Raw genomic sequence first — 22248 nt, 5'->3', positions numbered from 1 at the left:
ACAAGTTCTCCTCTACCTTGCAAAATCAGTGTTAAATCTCAACTCATTTGCTGTTGTCCTAGCCCTGACTATGTCTAAATACTGATGCAGCAAAAAAATCCAAATCGATTTTGTTGAATTTGATCCGGGCACCGGCAGACATAATCTGAGCTCTGTGAATATTTGTGCTGGATGTCAAAAGTCTTTCATTCCTATATATGTGAACTCTGAATCCTTGTGCTATATATTTTTTAATCATCCCACTTTGTGACATGACTACGGGAAATGTGTTTGTGTGTGTGTGGGGGGGGGGGGGGGGGTTGCACACACGAATAAGGGTAGGAACGTTCTCAAAGGCCCACTTCATGACGCAGATGTGCATCCTCCCTGTGGAGGGTCTAGTGAGCAACTAGCATGCTAATATAAAGAGAACGAAAGGATTCGCTTTGAGTGGCAATGATCAAGATCAGCTGTGGTCACTCCCACAGCGGCGCAGCACGCCCTCTCACAGATTTGCCATCCTGTGCTCGTCTAGAGGCCATGCCCTGCGCAGGATTTATGCTGATCACTATCTGTGAGTTCAGAGGCATAATTACTTTGGGCATGCATTATGGCAGTGTAAGTGTTTGGAAAAAAATACATGGACGGGAACTACATCAAAATAGGTTCTTAGTCATACTATTTGTGGATGAAAAACAGATGCATCAGATATCTGACTGCAGTCTAAACAGAGCGATTCGATCCACTTTGTTGAAATGTGCAATAATCAATTGGGTATACCCAAACAACACACATATATCAAATCTAAAAGCTCTGAGGTACACTGGCACTAAATAAAACAATAGGCAGCCATTTCTGTGCTGGTGTTTACCTGCATATTGGGAATGCGCATGCAGGTTGTTTCAAGTGTGCAGTAAACGTGACCCCTAATATATCAGATCTGCGTCACTTGAAAGCCAATACGAGCCAGTATTTTTTTTAAATCAAAATTAGAATTTACATTGCAGTGTAAATCCAGCCAACTACTCTGTGTAAACACAACATTTAACGGTGAGCAGACTGTGTGGAAGGGTTAAGATAATGGATTGTGAATTCTGTCCAAATCAAATCATTGTTGACATGTAACAAGCACGAGGTCGCCTGTGAGTCAGAGGCGCGACTCCCACACAGCCTGCACCATCCTAGTCCTTCACCGGCGAGGAAAACCCTTCACCGCCGGCTGAAAGGTATCTGTCTCACAACAGTTTAAACACACATACACACAATATTAGGTATTAGATGATCAACAAAAACATCGCCCGCAACCTCACTGTGAATACACCAAATTCTGGCTCCTGTCCTTGTGCCGAAAGGCACTTTATTTATTCAGATGACACTAATGACGGTTGCCAAAGTCAGTGACAGTATTTATTCATCCACGCGTTTTCTGTAGCTCTTGGCCACAGTACGGTGAACTGGAGCCGAGCCCAGCTGTCTTTCGGTGAGATATTCAGATTCGTATTTTGAACAATTTAAAGCTAACATGTATGTTTTTGCAAGGCAAGGTGAAGCTGGAGTACCCAAGAAAATCCCGCAGTTGAGATACAGTAAGTACTCACACTCTGTAGTTTCAGTGTGTTAAAGAGAAAAATTGACTAGACCAGCGGCCCCCAACCACTGGTCCGCGGGTCATTTGGTGCCGAGCCACACAGAAAGAATAAATAACTTACATTCCTTCCGTTTTATTCATTTTGGAATCTGAAAGATTTTTTTATTTTGAAAACCGGATTCTATGTTATATCAGTCTACAGTATGCCACTCTTGACGCAGGTGAATGCGCGCTTCTCGGCCACTTGATGGGTTACCGCATAAAAAACAAACGTCCGAAAAAAGTTTTTTCGGGAAGGGGAAAAGGTGCCGCCAGGAGACAGAAGAGAAGCCTACGACTTTCAAGAAAGAGAAGGCCACATTTAATCGACAGTATCAGGAGTTCTATTTCAAATACGGCTTTATCTCAACAGGTGATTCACACACACCAAGCCTACTCTGCATAATAAGCAGCAATGGTGAGTCGTATTTTTCATGCACTTTTTATTTGCGGCGTATTTTATTTTGAAGGCACATTTAAACGTTACCATAGCGACCAGAGAATGTTGCGGCCAAATAGGATGTTCCTCATGTCATGATTTGTGTTTATTCTTGTGTTTCGAAAATACCACACTTTTCATGCAGGTCATATCATATTAAATTGATGTATCTATCCGCCCTTAAAGGCCGGTCCCTGAAAATATTGTCTGACATGAAATCGGTCCGTGGGGCAAAAAAGTTTGGGGACCTCTGGACTAGACTAGCAAAAGTGCTGATTATACTCTTTTTTATATATATATACACAGTATATATATACATATGTGAGGTGCGCCAGTGCTTTAAGGCGCACCTCACTCCGTATGCATCACTCCGTTTTACACATACAGTAAGTTAAAGTAAAAAGTAGAAATGAGTTTTACTGGAATAAACTTCTCCACACACAAAGTAGTCCCCTCTTTCACATTTATAGTGCTCGTACTGAGACGGAAACAAGCTAGCTACCGTTGGTTCAGTCTTTTGTACTATCAAAACATTGTCTTTCCATAGCTTTGCTAATGTTGCAAACTTGTTCACTCAAAAACTGTCACACTAGCTCACGATAAAAACTGGGAAAAAAAAATACACCTTCCCCTTTTTTTCATGTTCTGCTCATTTCCTTTTCATTTGAAGGCCCACTTCCTGTCAGCCATTTCTTGGGCCTCAGTTTGACATGACGGTTTTCACCTGTCCCCTTCTATGTTTAAGCAGCTCTGCTCAGATAGGTACTTATTGTTGCAGTACTCTACAGCATTTTGGAATTGGACTTTGGCCGACTTGTTTTCGCACCCTGTCGGTTTATCCAGCCTCTGCTTCTGTTTGCCACCAGACTGGATTTGTAAATCCCTCACTGACTTGGATTTGGATTGGCGTCTACTAGTTTTCCCCCCTGGCAAATCAGCAAGCACCACGGTACAAATCCCTGTCTGCCTCTCGTGTCACCTGCAGTTCTCCTCAGCCTTTGCCCGAGTGCCTCCTTGCCCTGTGCCAAACTGTTTCAAAGGACCTTTATCATCTTGTCGTTCCATCAGACGCACCTGTGCTGTCCTCATCTCAGCCATAGAGCCTGAAAATGTAAGTAGTCTCTTTTGACAAAGCAGTAGAAAGTGCCAATATCTGTTTTTAATTCTAAGGAATGAAAAATGTAAAAAGCCATCGGAATACCCCGGTAAAGTACAGACACCTGAGAAATCGACTTCAAGTATTTGTACTGGAAAATTAGTGCAAGTATGGGCAGGACATGCAAACTTCACACAGTGGCTGAGAAACAAACTCAGCACAGCTTTACTGTAAGGCAAATGTGCCTACCACTAGGGAACTGAGAGTGTTTGATGTTATTTTCAAAAGTTGTCCTCGACAACTACTACCCAACCAGTGTTTACTGATGACAAACCTGTAACTATAAGAAAGCATCTTATACGAAATGAACGCGCTTAAAAAGTGAATCAGTCCAAGTATTTCACCCAGTTCATGCAGTTTCAAAGTGCTATATCAAAGCTCCGACAAGACTGATTAGCCAAAAATCTCCTCTCTGCTTGACTAAACTTTATTTATTTTTTCTCGAGCTTATTACTTTTGAACTCCAGCCACCGACATTGCTGTTTTTGCTGCTCACTTGGGAGCCTACACTGGCGGCTGCCTTCAGGCCCAAAGCAAACAAACCCTGAAAAAAAAAAAAAAACCTCTCGTTAAAGACTACAGTTAACGGAAGATTGTTGTCACTCTCTAGCTTTTACAACCTGTGTCTTTACGCAGTGACTAAAGGGCAAAAAAAAAAAAAAAAAAAACACATGGCCGTATTCCATGATGTAATTGAACACATGTGGTCCAATGACTCGGCCTACTGACACGCTGACATGAAACACTCTCACTCTCTGCTTCCTACCCTGACAAGTTCAAACGCTGTTCAAACCAAGTATCTACAAGTTCATCGGCTGAACTTTATTAAATAATTGCATGTTTAGCCTTTGTTTCCTGGCTGGTTCTTTATTTTCATCCACTTCTTTTTTGAGTCTTTGGCCCTGTTTTTTTTTCCCCCCGACCGCTTTGTCAAAGGAAAGCTTTGCCGTTCTCGTGGGTGTTTTCATGTCCTCCTTCTCATTCAGTCATCCTCTTGCATCCTGACCCATTTGTTGTTGTCACGCACAAAATAACAAGAGAAGCTGAGGTTTCAGCACTGTGTGGCTCCTCAGTTATGGGGGAGAAAATCTCAAAGTTGACACTTGCAGTTTGTCAGTGAGAAATATGTTTGACATTATGGAAGTCCGGGAGGAAGGATATGGAAGAAAAAAAGTCATAGAATAATGTGGGATTCTTTTCTCAGGGGTAAGCAGTGGTTGAACTTGGATATGATGTCTTGAATGTCCATTTCCCTGTGGGTGGTCTCTTTTCATTCAGGCTTTTTTTTTCCCTTGCTGATTTCTGTTCTGATGTTATTGCTCCTGTCAGCAGTGCCTTAGACCGGAAAAAATATCAACCTAACTCATACCATATCCATCCAGTTTCATTGAGATTGTGGGCGAGGCAGTTTTGTAATGCATGACGTTAGCACAATGCATCAGGTCTCAATTTCGTGAATATCAAAGAATTAACCCTGCACATTTTTTTTGGTTTTGTTTTTTTGTCTTATTGCACCACTGAACGACGCTGAGTTCATTCAGCTTAAGTCCTTTTCATCTGATGTCTCTCCAGTCACTTCAAGTGTGCCCCAGGGCTCTGTGCTGGGGCTCCTGCTCTTTATCATCTACTGACTCCATTTTCCTGAATACAGAAAGGATAATGGATTAACTCTGCATTGCCGTTTTTGTTGGGGGGGGGGGGGGGGGGGTTTGCCTTAAGGTTTTCACGTTTGTGGTCGGAATCTGTACTTTGACCTTCTTTTTTAGTGTTTACATGTGCTCCCTATGTTTTTGTGCGGTTTCTCCAGGAACTCCGGCTTCTTCCCTCTTCCCAAAAACATGAATGTTGGGTTGATTGAATATCCTCATATGTGACTGTGTGATTGCAAATGGATGTCAGTCAATTAGAAGAGGGATTCAGCTCGCCCATAACCCCTAATGAGACCAAGCACTATAGTTAATGAAGGAACCAAACTTCTAGGGCAACTTAAAGCAATGGTATGAGTTAGCATTGAGCTTAGAATGTTGAAAGCAGAAAAAAACTGCCAAAGCCACAAAATTAATCTTGGCATAATTCATTGGTTGATCTTACCCATTTACTGTACTTATCTACTCGCACAGTAAGTGTTATTTCACTTTTCATTACAGTATTATTTCCTATGGGGAAACTGGTTGTACAGTGAATCCCAGCAATGCCTGTCCTGGACCTTTCAGGTTCAACAGTCAAATGCTGCACGCAAGACTGATAGCAGCACAAAGCCAACGGCATGGACTATTATTACTGGCTTTGTGTTCAAAGCTGACCATATGTTTCCACTTGTTGCTGACATGTATGACCACCCTGTGCTGATGTAATTATCCAGGCCAGGATATGCAGCAGATTGGATCATCACCCCCGGGGTGTGTCTATGATATAATCATGAGATAGAGTCACTGGGGTGCCACTCTTGCTTTTGTGGTAGGCCCGTGGTGGTGATCCACTTTAATTAAAGCCATCCTCAACACCGTTTAAAAACTGCTCCTGTGTGAACGTAACCCGACGGAGAGTTTCTTCTGAATGTGTTGATTCTGAATGAATGTGAAGAGTGAAATGAATGCTTCTAAGCCTTTTCTCCGCCACATTTTAGACATTAAGTCATAAAGTTATATGACACTTAAGAGGGAATTTATAATGCTTCTGCTTAATGTTTCTTTTTGGGCCCATGTACTAGTCAATAAATTGGTATCATGCACTTAGCCAATTTTATAACTAAATGTCATTTATTTTTCAGTACTGAGCACATATTGTAAATTGTGAATTAAGTTTGCCATCATGCTGCTTATTTCAGAATAATCCAATTTGGGTAGACTTCAAAGACAGCTGGGATATGCTCTAGCACGCCAGCGACCCTCATTTGGATAAGCGGTTCAGATAATGGCGGAATGAATGGCTTGTTTTGAGGTTACTGTGCACATGTTCAAACTAAAGATTGCAATCAATCAGTTAATCTATTTTTTTTTCTAATTCCCAACCTCACATCGGTGTGCCTTGAGAGATCATCGGTGTGTATTGGGAAAAATTATCCAATTTCACTTAATTGGTCAAAGAATGATTATTCACTTACTGCCCAAAAGACAGTAGTCAATTAGTGAGTTAAATGAGATGCTTATTTTAGTATAACGCATAGACAGTACAGCCTACTTTTGTGACTTTTTTTTTATAGTGTGGCGTGAGCTTATTCCACTGTAAATTGCTCGCATGTGCCTTGGCTCAAAAAAGGCTGCAAAACACTGATGTAATCAACAACCAACCCTTTCTGTAAATCAAAATTGCTCATTATTACCTTCGGAAAGTGATTATTTTGACGATGTATGAAGTTTTGCATTGCGCAAATGGTCATAACATGCTGAGTGTGCGAGTGAGTAGCAGCTTTGTGTGGTCAGCATGATGACCAGGGCCGACAAGGGGCCCCAGCTCAGTTTTACCATGCTGTGCCTTTAGGTGGGGAATGGGGGAAGCAGGGGGAGGCTGTGTAACATGAGCCCTGATGAAAACTCTGCGCCTGATCCCACTCCCAGCGCACATGCTGGGTTGTGGAGAGGAGGCGCACGATGAATCCTCTGTTGCTCATCGTGCTCACAAGTCTGCCCCTGAGCGCGGCGGTCTATGACGGACCTCTGCAAGCCGAGATCTCCAACGGCACTTTCCATCACTTCTACGTCCCGGACGGCGACTACGATGACACAGAAGACCCTGAAAAGTGCCAGATGGTCTTCAGATTCTCGGACGGTTCCCCGTGTTCCGTGGCCGAGGAGGAGAGTGACGCGCTGGTGCGGGAGGAGCTGATCCTCGCCCGGCTTCAGGCGGAGGACTCGGCGCGGCTACTAGAGAGCATCGGGCGGGTGGTAGCCAACGACCTGGACGGAGAGGACACCTACGGCCGCTTCCTCCGGAGAGAGATATCCCAGATCACAGAGGCTTTCTCCGGTGTGGACAAATCTCTGGAGGAGCTGGAGGTGAAGTTCAAGCAGAGCCAAGAGAGCGAGCTGAAGGAGGAACAACAACTGAGCGGCTTCGTGCTCAAGCAAGTGGGGGACGTCAGAGACGGCCTGAGGGACACGAAGGACATCTCGCTGGGGCTGAGGGACAAACAGGAACTTCTGTCTCTCATCGTTCGCAGCCACGGGAGTAGATTGAGTCACCTTAAAACACAATATCTTAATCCAGGATCATAGTCCCTTCATATCATTGGGAAGCATTCGTCTGTAAAGTTTTTGGAGATGTGTCATTCAATCGGACCAGCACGCGTATCAGCGCATTCCTCTGAGCCAAGGGGCAGGCTAAGGAAATCAGTGGTGTATATTGATTTCCGCAAGTTGTAAAGGCCCAGGGGGTCGTAAGAATCAGTACATTGTTAAGTTTTTATATGGACAAAGCTCTCAGTCCCATTTAAAATAACATTGAGTACAAGGCAACTGGCCTTTAATATTTCCGCATCTCTTTACGACACTCGAGCACAATCTGAGCTTTCTTGGCATGCTTCTCTGATGAATGGACATGTCATCAACAGTGCATGGTTTTCTTGAATGTACTTTATTTTTAGCATCCCAAAAGACAAGTGAGATCTATGGGGTTATAAAGATGCTCAATACAGGTCATAAAAATAAAAAAAACTATCTACTAGACTTTAACTGACATTTGCACCACCTCTATATAATATTTTTTTTGAAGTAAATTAATATGTCTGAAGCTAATTTTAATATAAATACTCCTCCATTGTCTTTTGCATGAACCCGCAAAGCTATAGAACTTTATTTTGTGTTATTTAGTTTTTCCGAAAGCAGTGGCAGACTTGAGTGTCCCTTCAAGTGGTCCATCTTAATTGCCATCTGGGTCCCGTCACTGCCTCCCAGCTCCATCTGGAAGCATTTCACTTTGATGATAAAATACTTTTATCGGAAGGAAAACGCTCTTTGGAGTCCATTTGTAACAGTGTGGGGTTTGTGTAAAATTATGATGATTATTATGTGCATTTTGTGAAGAACTGACTTTAAATTCCCAAAGCTCAAATGTCTTCCTCTATGGTGTTACGCAATATCAGGTGTTGGGAAAGTAATGTGTGACTTTTGTAGACTAAACACGATGCCATTAAATGTATATTGCAGAGGTATCTCCTGTATTCTATATTGAAACATATATTTGTTAATAAAAACGTAAGCTCACAGTGACTTTCCAAACCGCACGTATTTTTGGTCAATATGTCGGTGCTTAAACACATCGCATGCCTGCCAATGACTGTAATTGGTCATATATTTTCTGTCGCTGTCTGTTCCTGTCCGCAAAAGGCGCACAGCAATAAATGTGCCTGAGATGTTTTTTTTAGGGGGGCCAGATGTGCTGCCCGCCAATGGGCTTCAACTGGGTGTGATTTCCTCTGTCTGGTTTCCCTCACACTCCAGCTTCCCCTCTGGGACCCCTTTTTGAAAACAGCTCTGTTTAATACAGCAGCGCACCAATGTAGGCAAGGAGCACTGTCCGAAGAGGCAGGAGCTCAGCGTGCACAGAAACCTTATATGTCTACAAGGCATCGGAAATTTCAGGGGAGCAGCCCATGGTTCTGTTTTCACTAGGTTGCGGGAAAAAAAATCCACTGTGTATGTTAAACCTATAGAGGCTCACAAAAGCAACAAGGCTTTTTTTTTTTTTGTAGGGCGGAAGGGGAGGGGACATTAATTCTTCCGACAGAAGCATACTTTTTTTGGGGGGTGGATGGGATGGTTTGGAGCGAGGAGGCCTGCTGTTAAAAGAATGTATTCTCCACACTGACTTATTAAAAGCACAAACAAAGGCAGGTCAGGAATGTGATTCTGGTTCAGAGCTGACCTGAAACACTGAGTCCTCTCAGATGCGTACACAAGACTGACGTACTCGATGGAGCCATACTATTAGTCTATTAAATTAAGAATCTGATCTCTTCATGTTACCGGGCCACTTTGGGCAATTTTGTTCTTTTCAGGAACAGTTTTGGGAAGACGGCCCTTTGTCAGTGCAAAAAATCTAAGTGTATACATTCTCAAAACCGCTGGGCCAAAAGCAGGGGTGGGTAGAGTGGCCAAAAATTGTACTCAAGTAAGAGTACTGTTACTTTGGAATAATATGACTCAGTGAGACTCCAAATAATTCCTTGAGGAAGGGTAAATATGCAGTCAGTGGGGAAAAAAAACCTACTGGTAATTTCACTTGGAAACATATTTCAATATTCTGTGACCAAGACATTTAAAACATTCACAACAATACATGCATTGTGTCCAACAGAAGAAATATTTGCCTTATTCACCAAAATGACTGAATAACGAAACTTTCTCTTGACCAAGTTTATTCAGTACCTATGTTTTATGGTACCGAAGTTGCACTGCAAGCAAAGTGTGTGTGGGTGTGTGCAGGAGAGAGCCTACAGCATGTACACCAAAAGATGCCCAGTTGACAGTTTGGCTACGTAAGACCATAAAACTGTGAGCATATGTCAATCCAAAACAAGGAGCAACAATAGAAATATCTACAACCTACCTTGCAGAGGTTATTCCCCCAAAAATGGAAGTTGTTATCGCAGCAAAGGGGATCAGATTTTCACTTCCTGTCAGTGTCGAGGCCAGCTCTTCTGATAGATTTGTGATAGTGGGGTTTATTTTTGGAGATGGTGCATCTGCTCTAGTGTGCGACTGGCATGCCGCATTCATCGGGAATGAAAGGAGCCGCCTTGAGTTCCCATAATTGAAGTCAGCGGTGACCGCTCCCACGGCGGCGCAGCCCTCCCTCTGGCAGAGCCGCCAACCTGCGCTTCTCTGCAAAATTACCAAGATCGGGTGTTAACCGCCTCAAGAAGTTACGATATCCAGTGTGTCTGCATGCTATAAGTGCTTGCGCCATTCTCAATTTTTTACCTTATGCTTCTGTTCCTTCTTATACACTGTGCTCGATGAGGTTAAACGCGATAGTAATTGGATGTCTAAATACATTATTTCAAGGGTTTTATCAAGGCAAACGTTTTCATGAGCGCTATCGGGGTGGTGTAGAGGTTCACATAGCTGACTCTCCTGCTGCCTTTTGCGCTAATAAATCAGCCAGGATAGGCTCCAGCACTTGAACCGGATGTGCTCTGTAGATTAGATGAATCTGATGACTTGCTCTGATTGAAGCATAAAAAAGTGCTTCGACACGACTATTTTTAAAAGTACTTGTACACTACCATGGTTATCTGCCAGCTACAGTTCGTAAGCACTTTGCACTTTTTATGTGCAGGGAGGCAATAAAATTAGAAACTCAAATGCTCAAGGTGTAAATGAAGTGATAAGACCTCAGACAGAATTTACGATGTGATAATGATCTGTCTGATGATGATTTGCATCTGAGGAGGGTTCAGTTTAAAGCAATGAAACACAGTGATGAGAATCATTCCTTCACTTACAACAGGAACTCTTTTGGTATTATTAAATCATGCTATATGAAACAAAATACTCTTTAGGAGTTTGGATGAATCACTTTGGCATAAACATACTTTTTGGCTTTCATTCATCCGTTTATTCGTCTTTTTTCTATTGTCTTAATTGGAATGACAGGTGAACTGAAACCAAGATTTAAGATGCATAGGAAATCAAAATATTACGAGGGACTCGCCGTTGTGACCCGTAACAGAGGAAAATGTTGGTACCTCTACTTACGAACGTCTTTTCATACGAAATTTTCAAGTTATGAAACGTCTCAACAGGAAAATATTGCCTCTTGTTACGAAATAAGTGTCAAGATACGAAAGGTAAAAATACAGTATGGCCTGCAATCGCAGCTCCGAATTTTCCTGAATGCAACATAATTAGAGCTGCTCTGCCATTGGCTATTACCGAGCATCATCCTGGCATCCCATTGGCTAAGAGGGACCTCTACCGAATGTGTCTGTGTGTGTAGATAGATAGATAGATAGATAGATAGATAGATAGGTGTCTATGCAGCTACTCGTCATTTGCCCCGCGGGCCATGAGATGTTCCGATAGTTTTACGTAATTTTGAATCACCCACAAAAAGTGTTCACCAGTCGGGTGATCGCTCACTATGCTGATGTTGGCCTTGGACATTTTCGAAGGATTGTTAAAAGCCGACAAAATCAAAAGTCCTTGGATCAGTTCTTGACAAAACGCCAGGCAAAAAACACTTCTGAGAGAGAACTAAAGAGGGCAAAAAATGACGAGGACACAGTTAAAAGTTCAATGATCATCATTTTTATTCTTTACTCTATTTTTTGTTTTTTACATTATGCACAACTGTCATTTATTGCGCAATAATCTAATTGTAACATGTATTTGTTACATATTTTGATAGATTTGTATGCTTTAGGAAACATTTAGTTCAGATTTTTTGTAGAGAGGCATAACCTCTCTACTTACAAATTTTTCTAGTTAAGAAATTTCTTCCAGAACCAATTAATTTCGTAAGTAGAGGTACCACTGTAATATTTTTAAAGACGGCTAAATTGATAACGTGGTGAGCCAATTGTTAGTAGCTTTAACTCATCAATATGGTTCGTTTTTACCCCTTGTAGGCTCAAAATCTTGATCCAAGATGCTGGGTCGAACCCTTAATCCAATGCGCTGGGTATAAATAACACCGCTATGTCACCCAATTTGGGCTACTTTTGACCCAGTTGTACAAGTGAAAAAATACTTCTGCATGTGGTGTTGTACAGTTGTGCACCACCAAAATGCCTGAGGCCGTTTGTGATTTGGCCCTAACAGTTCTGATGCCTTGTTCTTGTGCTGCCTTGGATTTACTGCTACAAACAAGAAAATTTGCTGCCAACAGTTGCACCTTCATCTCAGAACAACACACAACAGAAAAAGTGGCTCATTCTAAGATGTAATTTATACTGGAATCTTACGACAGCGTGACTGCACTTTTAATGTGAATATGGTTTCGATGTACACAATTAAGGAGTCCGTTCTGTGGTTGCAGCTGCAAATAATCACTTAAAGATTTTAAATCTGCTTTCAGTCGCATAGTTGTAAGGCGGAGAAGATTGGGGCAAAGAATTCTCAGGAAAGCAGTAAAGTCAGCATTTGGATTTAATGTTAATCTCCGGTCAACATTGTGGACAAGTCGTTCCAGTTTTGTAACTGGTGTGCATCTCGTCAGTTATATACATGCAAGTGTCTGGTATGTGTTGCTCTGTTCCATGTTTTGATTAAGACTGCCAATAGAGAAGCAGAAGTGCATTGTGTCACTTTACTACCTCCGCCAGTTTCAGTTTTTTGAGGTCAATACAGAAGAGCTATCTCCTTTAAAAAAAAAAAAGTAATACCTCATTGAATTTAGCCATAGTTAAATCTACTTTTAGTCGAGGTATTTGTTGATTCATTAATAGTTTTTGTCACAAAAGGCACAGACACAAATATTTCTAAACCAATGGATGAAGGACAAGTATGCTCTTTTCTTCAAAAAATGGAATATGCTCACTGGATAGCCACAATAATAAACAAACATATTGTCAGAGAATCCATATTAGACAGTAGTGAAAGTGAGCATTTTTATCATCTTTGCCAAATATTTGATACAGTTGTGCTGGTGTGTGCGCCAGTATGTGCTCCACACAGAATGTTTTGCATGGCTGTTTTATTTTTGAAAAATACTCAGATGGTGAAGACAACCTCAAGAACAACAAAAACACATCAGTCAGACGCAGTTTGGACTTAATGTGCCCTATTTTCCCCTTGAATAAACACAAATACATTGGCATACATACGGTTAAAAAGGTACATGTACATAACTTGTGTTGAATGATGCATAATGATACGCGGTTGCCCTTTCAAATGTGACGTACATATCATATGTTTTCATATTTAATACAGTTTCCGGGTTGTGCTATTCTCTTTCTTTAGTTAGATGTTGGTTGGGTGTTAAGAAATGTGCTGAACTACAGTACTGTCCTCTTGGAGAGCAAGCAATAACACCGATCGGCTCGTCATGAGAGGGGTCATCTTCTGTCCAATATCCACCCCACCCCCCACCCCTACCCCCTGTGTTCTTGTGCTTTCTTTGTGCCACGATGCACACTGCAGAATTCCTGCACTGTCCTGGATGCAGGTCATCGTGTTGTCCGTTTCGGGTTAGCGTGGGCCCATCACACGCAGCCGTTCTCCTGCCGCGGCTTCTGGGCCACGGGGGTGTGCGGTGGGTAAAGGGAGGGGGCGAGTGTGCACAGGAACCCGGCCAGCAGAGTCAGTCCCAGTCCGCCCCACGCGCAGAACATAGACCAGCCATAGCCGTGGCTGATGTCCTCCGGTATTCCAAACATGTAGCGAGGGTAACGCGACAGTTCAAAGTTGATTCCCGCCACACATGTGCAGAGAGAGATGATGCAGCATGTTCCTGTCCACAGGAAGTGAAACACGTGACAGATTTTAAATAATTTTCCACTGTAAAATGAATGGAGTGCGATGCGTTCGGGAACTCTCAGGGCATATTCGTCAAACTCCCTCAAAGAAACACAACAATGAAAAACACACATAACACTTTCTTTCATTTTTATATATATATATATATATAAAACATCATCATAACAACAACCATCTTATTAATTTAATAGTAAGCTTTAAGTTTAATCGTAATCTTCGTGATCGTCGTAAAGTTTTCCACATAACAGCTAGCTAGCGCAAATCAGCTGCTAGCTAGCTTCAGGCTAAAGTTATCTGTTGTGCTAACATTTAATTCATGAGCTAATGTTTGTTAGCAGCTGTTAGGTTGCCAACATGCAAGATATTTTGGGCTGGTGAGCGTCAAATGTAAACGAATACAAAGACCATACTTTCTATGTGCGAAACGCAAACCATTTTGAAGCTGAGTGAAGAGGGAAAGTCTCTCAGAGCTTTAGCTCAAGCACTGAGCAGAGCCAATACAACAACTTGGAATGTCCTGGAAAAGAAAGAAACTACTGATGTACTGAGCACCGGACATCATACAGGTTGTCCAAGGGTATTACCAGCAATTGATCACAGAAACATTGTGAGAGCTGTGAAGAAACACCCAAAGACAACAGTCAGTGACATCATTGTTCACCTCCGCCCGGCAGGGTTGAAGGTATCACAATCTACTTCGAGAGAAGAAATACACAGGCCTAACCACAAGATGCAATACACTTATCGGTTACCAGCAGAACCAATCGGAAGGCCAGACTGAATTTTGCAACGAATGAGAGAGATGAGCAACAACGGTTTTGGAACAAAGCTTTTTATGGGCTGATGAAACCAAGATGAACCTCTACAAAATTGATAGAAAGGCCAAAGTATGAGGAAACACTGCTTGTGATCCAAAACACACAAGCTCATCCTTTAAGCATGGTGGGGGCAATGTCATGGCTTGGGCATGGATGGCTGCTTCTGGAATGGGCTCACTAGTCTTTAATGATGATGTAACTCATGAATTCTAGAATTCTGAAGTCTACAAAACCATTTTGTCTGGCAATTTAGAGAAAAATACAGTGCATCCAAACTAACCAGGAGAAGCTTCATCATGCAGCAACAAAATGACCCAAAACACACTGCCAACACAACAAAGGACTTCAGGGGAGAAAAGGACTGGCCAAGTTAATCACCGGCATCAGAGCATGCATTTCACCTCCTGAAGAGGAGACTCTGTGGTGAAAAGCCTCTGAAGGAGGCTGCACTAAAGGCCAGGAAAAAGCATTTCAAATGAAGAAAGTAACAGTTTGGTGAAGTCAGTGGGCCACCAAATATTAAATGTTACTCGCTTTATGTTCATATTAATAATGTCATTTCCAATACCTCTGTTCAATACTCCTGTGCTGTATAGGTAATATAAGTGTTATCTATTTTTTCTGTCTAATGCACTAGTGGTTTGAATTCCTGCCTCGCAGTCTTGGGTTCCAATCTTGCCTTGTTGGGCTATTTTCACCCTGAAAAAGACTTAAGCAAATCAGTTTCAGCTATTGGGCCGCATATAGGCTCGGTCAGACACTACAAATTATTTTTTTATGACAATTATTTTCGTGGGATGCTGTGAGGTTTTTCCAACGTAAAAAACGCACTCGGTGGCTGTTTTTGTTTTTGTGGGGAGGCCAGTGCTTGGATCCCTTTGAGTTTACTGCCCCCGTGAGGTCATTTAGGGTACTACGCTTACCTCCCATGAGGAAGAGCAGTCCGGCAACATACTGCATGAGATCATGTGCCTTCCAACAGCCCAGCACGCCAATGGTCCAGCCAAACAGGATAATGGATATGGCCATGCCGATAAAACTCACCGTCATCCTCTGGAGATCTGCAATAGAAGATCGAGCGCCGCTATTGACTGTTGTTGTTGCTGCTGATGCTGCTGCTGGTTTATTTTCCAGCACGTTTATGAGAAACGAAAGACTCACGTAGCGCGTGCCACTCATCCTGCCTGATCGTCTTGGTCAGGTTGATTGGCACGTTTCTGGGCAATGCCGATGAAGAGTAGTAGTATTTGATTGGCGTGCAACGTGCAACCAATCCTGTGGAAGCAAACCACACAAAAGAGAGAGGGGGTGTCACATAACATCCTTTACAAGATACGAGGAGGATGTACCCCCTCCCCCCCGTCCCTAAAAAAAAAACTTTCATCACCCACCCATCCATGGACGGTGGATGAGCCACCCACAGCAAGATGGAGAAGCGTATTGTTAAACACGCCAAGGCTTATGTGAATGCGCGTTGTTGTTATTTCATGTGGACCTGCGATTTATATTGGATTGCGCAATACGTTTATACGCATTTGACACGCTCGCACTCGCGCACATACACAAATATGACTACAGTAGCATACCTTTAAAGATTAAATCCTCCGTCTCCAGGTCAAATCCCATCCGGTGACACTTCCTCCACAGTCCGATGACGGTGGAGTTGAAATGCCGATTGCACAGCGACTCCATCGCGGAGGCTGGAGGCGCAAGGTGCCGCCGATTCCGCAGCCTCGGCATCCTCGCCTCCGACCCGGCGCTCGCTTTGGGAAGCATGCGCAGCGGGAGGTTGTTGTTTGAGATGTAGATGTAGCCCGGGTCGGTCCGCTTGTTTGAGTAATTCTTGCAGCGCTCGCGGTGCCTCCTGGCGTCTGTCTCGTACCAGTTGTCGGTGCCGATGGCCACAGCGATGAGGCCGAGGGCGCACAAGGCTAGGACGAGACCCGCCGCGGTTAAAGTCCTCATCGCAGCCATGTTCCTTCCATGCGGCTGCCGTGTTGAGAAATCCCCTCCGCCAGACAGGGGGGCCTCCTCAGGGAGTCCTGGTCAGGTAGGCAGCGAGCATCGCCGCATTGAGGATGGAGACGTGGAGGCCCGGATGCGATGTTTTGGTTGTCTGCTTCAGCCAGTCAAGCTCTTTCTCGCCCGGAGACTGGATTGGTCCCTGCAAAAATACAGTAAATACATACAAGAATACACCACTGGATGGCGCCAAAAATAACATATTGGCGTTCTCACAAACAGACGACAGTACAGTAGATTTGGTCGGTGTTTCTTTTCATGAACCACAGCCAGGAACGTATTTTACATTCAAAAGCAGAAAAAAGGTTACAAAAATATGTGGTGTCACAAAGATACAGAGGTAATCGGCCGATGAGTGGAACAGCATTTACATTACATTATTATTTCCGTCACTTTCCCTTCTTTGTTGGCATAGTTGGATGAACAGAGAAACACAAAATAAATGAGAACATCTGGACCACTTTGGTGGAATTGGATCATAACGGCACTTGTGCCGCAACAGTTCTTTTACAATGGCTGGATTCGACACTTAATGACACAATTTTGCTCAAGGGTGACGTTTGATTTTTTTTTTTTCAATGGACACACAGGCCAGGTAAGGTTAAAATTTGCAGAATAGTTCTGTTGTCATGATCTATTTTTGTTGTTTAGATTACATTATTTTTGTTTCATGTTATGTCTTGTTTCCCGTGTGCCTTTTTTTACGTTTTGCTTCTTAGGTTTTGTTGTCCCTTGTGTGAACCAATCAGCTCATGCGCAGTCCAAAAACAGTAAATCCAAAATGCTCAACTTGCTTAAAAATGAGAGTATGCCAACATTGTTAAATAATAATCATGATCATTTGTTAAAGTGATTTTTGAACAAATAAACAGAATGACCATCCATCATGAATGCAACCTCCAACGGTAGGCCCCCAAAACAAAAACAAGTTCCTTTTATTTTTATTGTTGTTTTGTTTCAATTCAATCCATCAACAGAGTGGAACAAACGTTTGGTTTTGTACATGTAGAAAGTGATCGAATGATGTATAGTTTAGAACATGTCTGTTTTCTTGTCATTTCTGTTACGTTGAATGAGAGACTATGAATGGATATTTTACATACAGAAAGCCCCCCTCCCCCCTCCACACACACACGCACAAACCTAAATATGTTAGAATGATGGAAGAGTGTGCACGGTTGTCTGTCTTTTTGTGTCAGTTCTGTGATTGACAGGCAATCAATCCAGATTGCTCCCTGCCGACATCAAGTGAGATTGGCTTCAGGCTATGGACAAGTAGTTTTGGATAATGACAGTAGAGCAATCCTTCATTTTTCAAGGACTATCCATCCATCATCCCCACACTTAGTCTGTTCATGGTCACGAGGAAGCTAAGATCCGTACAAATGTTTTTGAAATGTATCGGGAAGGAAAGCACGTGAGCGCAGGGAGAACATCTACAGCGTAAACTCCACACAAGAAGAAACGACTCGCCATAGATTCAAACACAGCACATAGCGTGACCTGTTGAGGCTCCAGTGCCTAAAGCCATCACTCCACATCAGCCAGTTCTAGTTTCCGTATTTTGGACTGGAATGGGTTTTCACCCAATCTCTTGATACCATACCAGGTGTGTGGATTCAATAACTGACTGAGCATGTGCGTCAAAGAAAGAAGACTAAGGGTGAGCAAAGCTAACTGCATCATTTGCTATGAGCTAAGAGGCACATGTATCAGTGCCCAGTGTACAAAAGCAGTACCGAGTGAAAGTGAAGAGTAAACAGATGCATTTAAAAATGGCCACAGATACAGACATTAAAGTCAAAGTGAAGACTTGCTCCTTCACTGAATGTGTTGATATAATGGAAAATACAACCGACGCAACCTTTTCAGCGAGTTTCATTCTCATGTTCAAAACTTCCTCATCTAAAACTATAATTCCAAACTAAAAGAGGAACAAACCTAATTCCAAACTTCGCTTTTTGTTTCATTGTCTACCAGTACACAAATAATACATCCTATTTAGTACTTTTTTTTTGGTGTTGATAGAAGAGAGAAAGAGATACTGAAATATGAATCATGATGAAGTGGACATACATGTAAATACTTGAGATATGTTGCTAAATTAGCCGCCGGTGGGGAAGCAGAGGTGGACATTTGAATTAGACAATTGGCTGTTGAGACCGTGGGCATGTGAGGTCACTCTCGGTTCCTGTTTGTCTGCTCAAGTTACTGTGTGCATGTCACATTGTCACGGAGGCAGCAGAAGACAAAGTTATCATTTATGAACTGCTTCAATAGTCAAATGATACACAATGGAAGGCTTTGTCATACCACCTGTAAGTGTTTATTCTTTTGTCGTTCTCTGTCCACACGCGTGCGGGAAACGGCTATTTCAGCTGTTCATTGCCTTTGCAGCGCACGAGGACTTTGTCTTTTTTTTTTGTATATAAGACTTGAGAATGTTATACATTATATACTGTAGGTAGGTAGGTTCTGTTCCATTCAGGCTTCAGAGACAGCTTTTTTGAAACTTTACATTGCTGTGTTATACATTTTGTCTGTATATTTCAGATAACACTTTTCAAGGCTTCGGAATGGATGCGAAATTCACATACAGTACGAGCAAAACTGCTGTATTTACACAGTTTGTAACACATGTAGTGCAAGCGGAGGTCACCACATGGCAGGCACATACTGTATGTTTGGTCATTGCAGCACTGATGAAACTACTTTCTATCTACGATCAATCTAATGAAGATTTTTTTGCACAATTGCATACTTCCTCTCACCAAAGGCCTCTGAGGAAATTATTCAAAGTGAGTCAGAGAGTTATCGAGCTCCGGCGGAGTTGTACCCTTACCTCACTAACGTGGGGGACGTTTATGAAGGTAAGACGATGATTTGAGACGATCGTCGCATGGCTCCGAGCCAAATGTGTGCTGATTCTTAGACTACAGATGGAGTTACCACTCAGAGCATATCCAGCCTGCAGACTTTGACCATTTTCCGTCGAGTCATTTAACAGAGCTTCAGTGTCTGGCTCCAGCACAAATTCAACCTTACTGTTACAGCGCTGACGGTCATCTTCACCTGGAGCCACCTCTCTCGTGTCTGCCACAAGTGAGGCCTGTTTTTTTTAATTGTCATTAGACTGTAGGTGCCGTTGTTTCCATTGTTTTTTGCTTTTTTGAATTATTATTATTATTATACTGGTCCAGGATCTGCATGGATGTGAACTGGAGATTTTACCTTTTCCGAGATTAGATTGTGTTGGCCAAAAGGCTTTGCAGTTTAGTTCAGTATCGTCCATCAAGCGGGTTTCGCAACATTTATTGAGCCAAGGCGTCCATTTTACAATAGAAAAATCTCACAGCATACCACCAAACACAAAGTATAAATGCCGAAATGATGACATCACCTCGATTTCCTCACAAATTGACATAATCAGTGAAAAAAGCGGACTTTTCGGCGGCCACTGCTTATTCTGTAGGACACACACTTGGTAATATATTTGAGTTTTCAGGCATGCGTAGTCCCCGAAAAACTCGATAGAGAATAACAATTAAAAAGTAGGGCCCAATTAATTGGCCATTCAATTTAAACGGTTGGTGTTAACGATTAAAATCGGCAAAAATCGGGGGGGGTTCTTTTTCTTTTTCTTTCTTTTTTTTTTTTACACATTACAACATCAGAAGATAAAGATAATGGCATTCCAACAAGGCTAGTAAAAATATATATTGGTTGAGCCCTAATAAAAACACTGATTCCAGGGCCATTGCATTGTCTGGTGTTCGGACTCTACAAAGAGAGAGAAAAAAAAATCTATATATATATATACAATTTTGTTAATCACTGAATTTTTAATATTAGCTTAGTTCAAGATGTGATTCATGCAGTGTGGGTGAGTGTATTTGATGACAGACCACTGCGTCAACATGACATTGCTGCTATTTTCACTCTCACATGACGCATTTACCCTATGAAATCTTGATAAGATGAAAGCACTCACACTAGGCTTTGCTACAAAAAAAAAAAGTTTGACTAAAGGAAAAAAAAGGTCCCACAGAGATTGCTGATTGAGTGAAATATTTTCCGGGAATGTTGAGCTAGCCTGATGGACATAAAAAAATATTGTCAATTGTTTCAAACTGACATTTGTGTCAAGGAAAACCACCAAATGAGATGTCATTTACTTACATCCTCTTTTTGCATGACTAAACAAACTCACAATTGGCCTATACTTCTTTGTATGAACCTACAACATGTTTACATTTTGTCTTGAAGATTCCAAACTACACTTCTTCACTGTACTATCAGTACCAAAGCCCAGTCTCGTCTGTCCAGTACTATTCTGAAGAGGAACAAAGAGGTGTCAGCCCCCCACTTGAGGTATCAGAAAGTGAGGACGCGTCTGAATACCACAATCTGCCCTCCATCAAGAGAGACACAAGTGAGGATCATACTCAGAAATTTTCACCGGCTCACCTGTTTTCTGGGGTTGGTCGGTCACACGTCATGCTCACGATACAGTACTGTCAATTTCAGCAGCCAGCAGGGGGCGGTACTGCATAAAATATCAGCATCCTTCGATGGAATATTAATCAGAATATCGTGTTTAGCCTAATGAGGGCACATAGAATTTATTGTATAGAAAAATGTGACTTGACTTTAAACGAAAGAAATTCAATAGTTCCTAAATGTGTGTCATCGTATTAATAATTAATCCATCATTGCACCGTAGATGCCAAGAGGAAAATCCGCTTGTATCAATTTCTCTTGGACTTGTTGAGAAGCGGCGACATGAGTGATTCCATCTGGTGGGTGGACCAGGAAAAGGGCATTTTCCAGTTCTCCACTAAACACAAAGAAGCCCTGGCCAGTCACTGGGGAGTCCAAAAAGGAAATCGCAAAAAAATGACCTACCAAAAAATGGCTCGTGCTCTGAGGAACTATGGTAAAACCGGTGAGATTCAAAAGGTGAAAAAGAAGCTGACTTACCAGTTCAGTGAAGAAGTTCTGAGGAACCTCTATTCACAACAGTACTGTAACTAATGAAGAAAATACCTCATGGAGAGTATAAAACAACGTTGTTTTATGGAGAATATAAAACAAAGTTGTTTTATACTCTCCATAAAACAACGTTGTTTTGTGGAAAACAACTGGAAAACAAAGTCGTTTTATACTCTCCATGAGGTATTGTGCGGTTTGCAATTTCATTACTATTTATTTGCTTCCTGTGCGACATTTGCTACATTTTCCAAATCGTTTAATTTCATCATTTGACGCCAGGGGACAAATAATGTAAATACATGAGTTTTGTGGCTCCAATCAATAAAGTTTTTAACCTTCATACATCAAGGGGGTCATGTGGTGGGCTGGTGTTCCTTGAAAATAAAGTTTGAGTGAAGATGCCTTTGAAAACAAAATAAAATGGATTGCAACCATGTATAACCATCCATTTATTTTCTCCAGCATTTTTTTTCTCATGAGGGTCACGGTGGAGCTGGAGCTTTTCCCAGCTGACTGTGGGTACACCCTGAATTTGTCGCTAGCTATTTACAGGCCACATATCAGCAAACAAACCGGAAGCAACTCATCAATGTGCATTGCAGTCAAGAGTGCACACGCACGCGGGCCCACACGCGCACACACACGCGCGCGCGCGCGCACACGCACACACACGATCAGATATTTAGTTCAATTTCATATTTACATGTATGTGTATGCTGTACGTATGTGTAACATACAGCACAGATGAAATTTCTTCCCTACATGCTGATATATTTAAAATAAACAAAATAAAGATT

At 42.2% G+C, this 22248-nt stretch overlaps 3 protein-coding genes across 3 annotated transcripts; 2 read left to right on the top strand and 1 right to left on the bottom strand.

Annotated features, from left to right (window-relative positions):
• The first annotated feature begins 6727 nt into the window (after window positions 1-6727).
• On the top strand, window positions 6728-8419 carry fibina (fin bud initiation factor a). The gene has a single exon (XM_086109223.1). It carries the CDS (start codon window positions 6792-6794, stop codon window positions 7413-7415), a length of 624 nt encoding a protein of 207 aa, XP_085965349.1. The 5' UTR covers window positions 6728-6791; the 3' UTR covers window positions 7416-8419.
• Window positions 8420-12820: 4401 nt separating this feature from the next.
• tmem276a (transmembrane protein 276a) lies at window positions 12821-16599 on the bottom strand. Its single transcript, XM_086110074.1, has 4 exons — window positions 16024-16599; window positions 15599-15712; window positions 15361-15498; window positions 12821-13593 (listed from the first exon to the last, which is right to left on the bottom strand). The coding sequence occupies exons 1-4, from the start codon at window positions 16409-16411 to the stop codon at window positions 13346-13348; spliced, it is 888 nt and encodes a 295-aa protein (XP_085966200.1). The 5' UTR covers window positions 16412-16599; the 3' UTR covers window positions 12821-13345.
• A 2042-nt stretch (window positions 16600-18641) lies between these two features.
• spi1a (Spi-1 proto-oncogene a) lies at window positions 18642-21897 on the top strand. Its single transcript, XM_086110172.1, has 5 exons — window positions 18642-18777; window positions 19236-19329; window positions 19392-19561; window positions 20726-20891; window positions 21183-21897. The coding sequence occupies exons 1-5, from the start codon at window positions 18754-18756 to the stop codon at window positions 21491-21493; spliced, it is 765 nt and encodes a 254-aa protein (XP_085966298.1). The 5' UTR covers window positions 18642-18753; the 3' UTR covers window positions 21494-21897.
• The last annotated feature ends 351 nt before the right edge of the window (window positions 21898-22248 follow it).

This window comes from Hippocampus guttulatus, chromosome 4, assembly GCF_054856545.1.
Source record: "Hippocampus guttulatus isolate MCC_2025c chromosome 4, RoL_Hgut_1.0, whole genome shotgun sequence".
Lineage (NCBI taxonomy): Eukaryota > Metazoa > Chordata > Actinopteri > Syngnathiformes > Syngnathidae > Hippocampus > Hippocampus guttulatus.
Note: the sequence above shows the minus strand (reverse complement) of the source record. Positions and strands in the feature narration are given on the sequence as shown.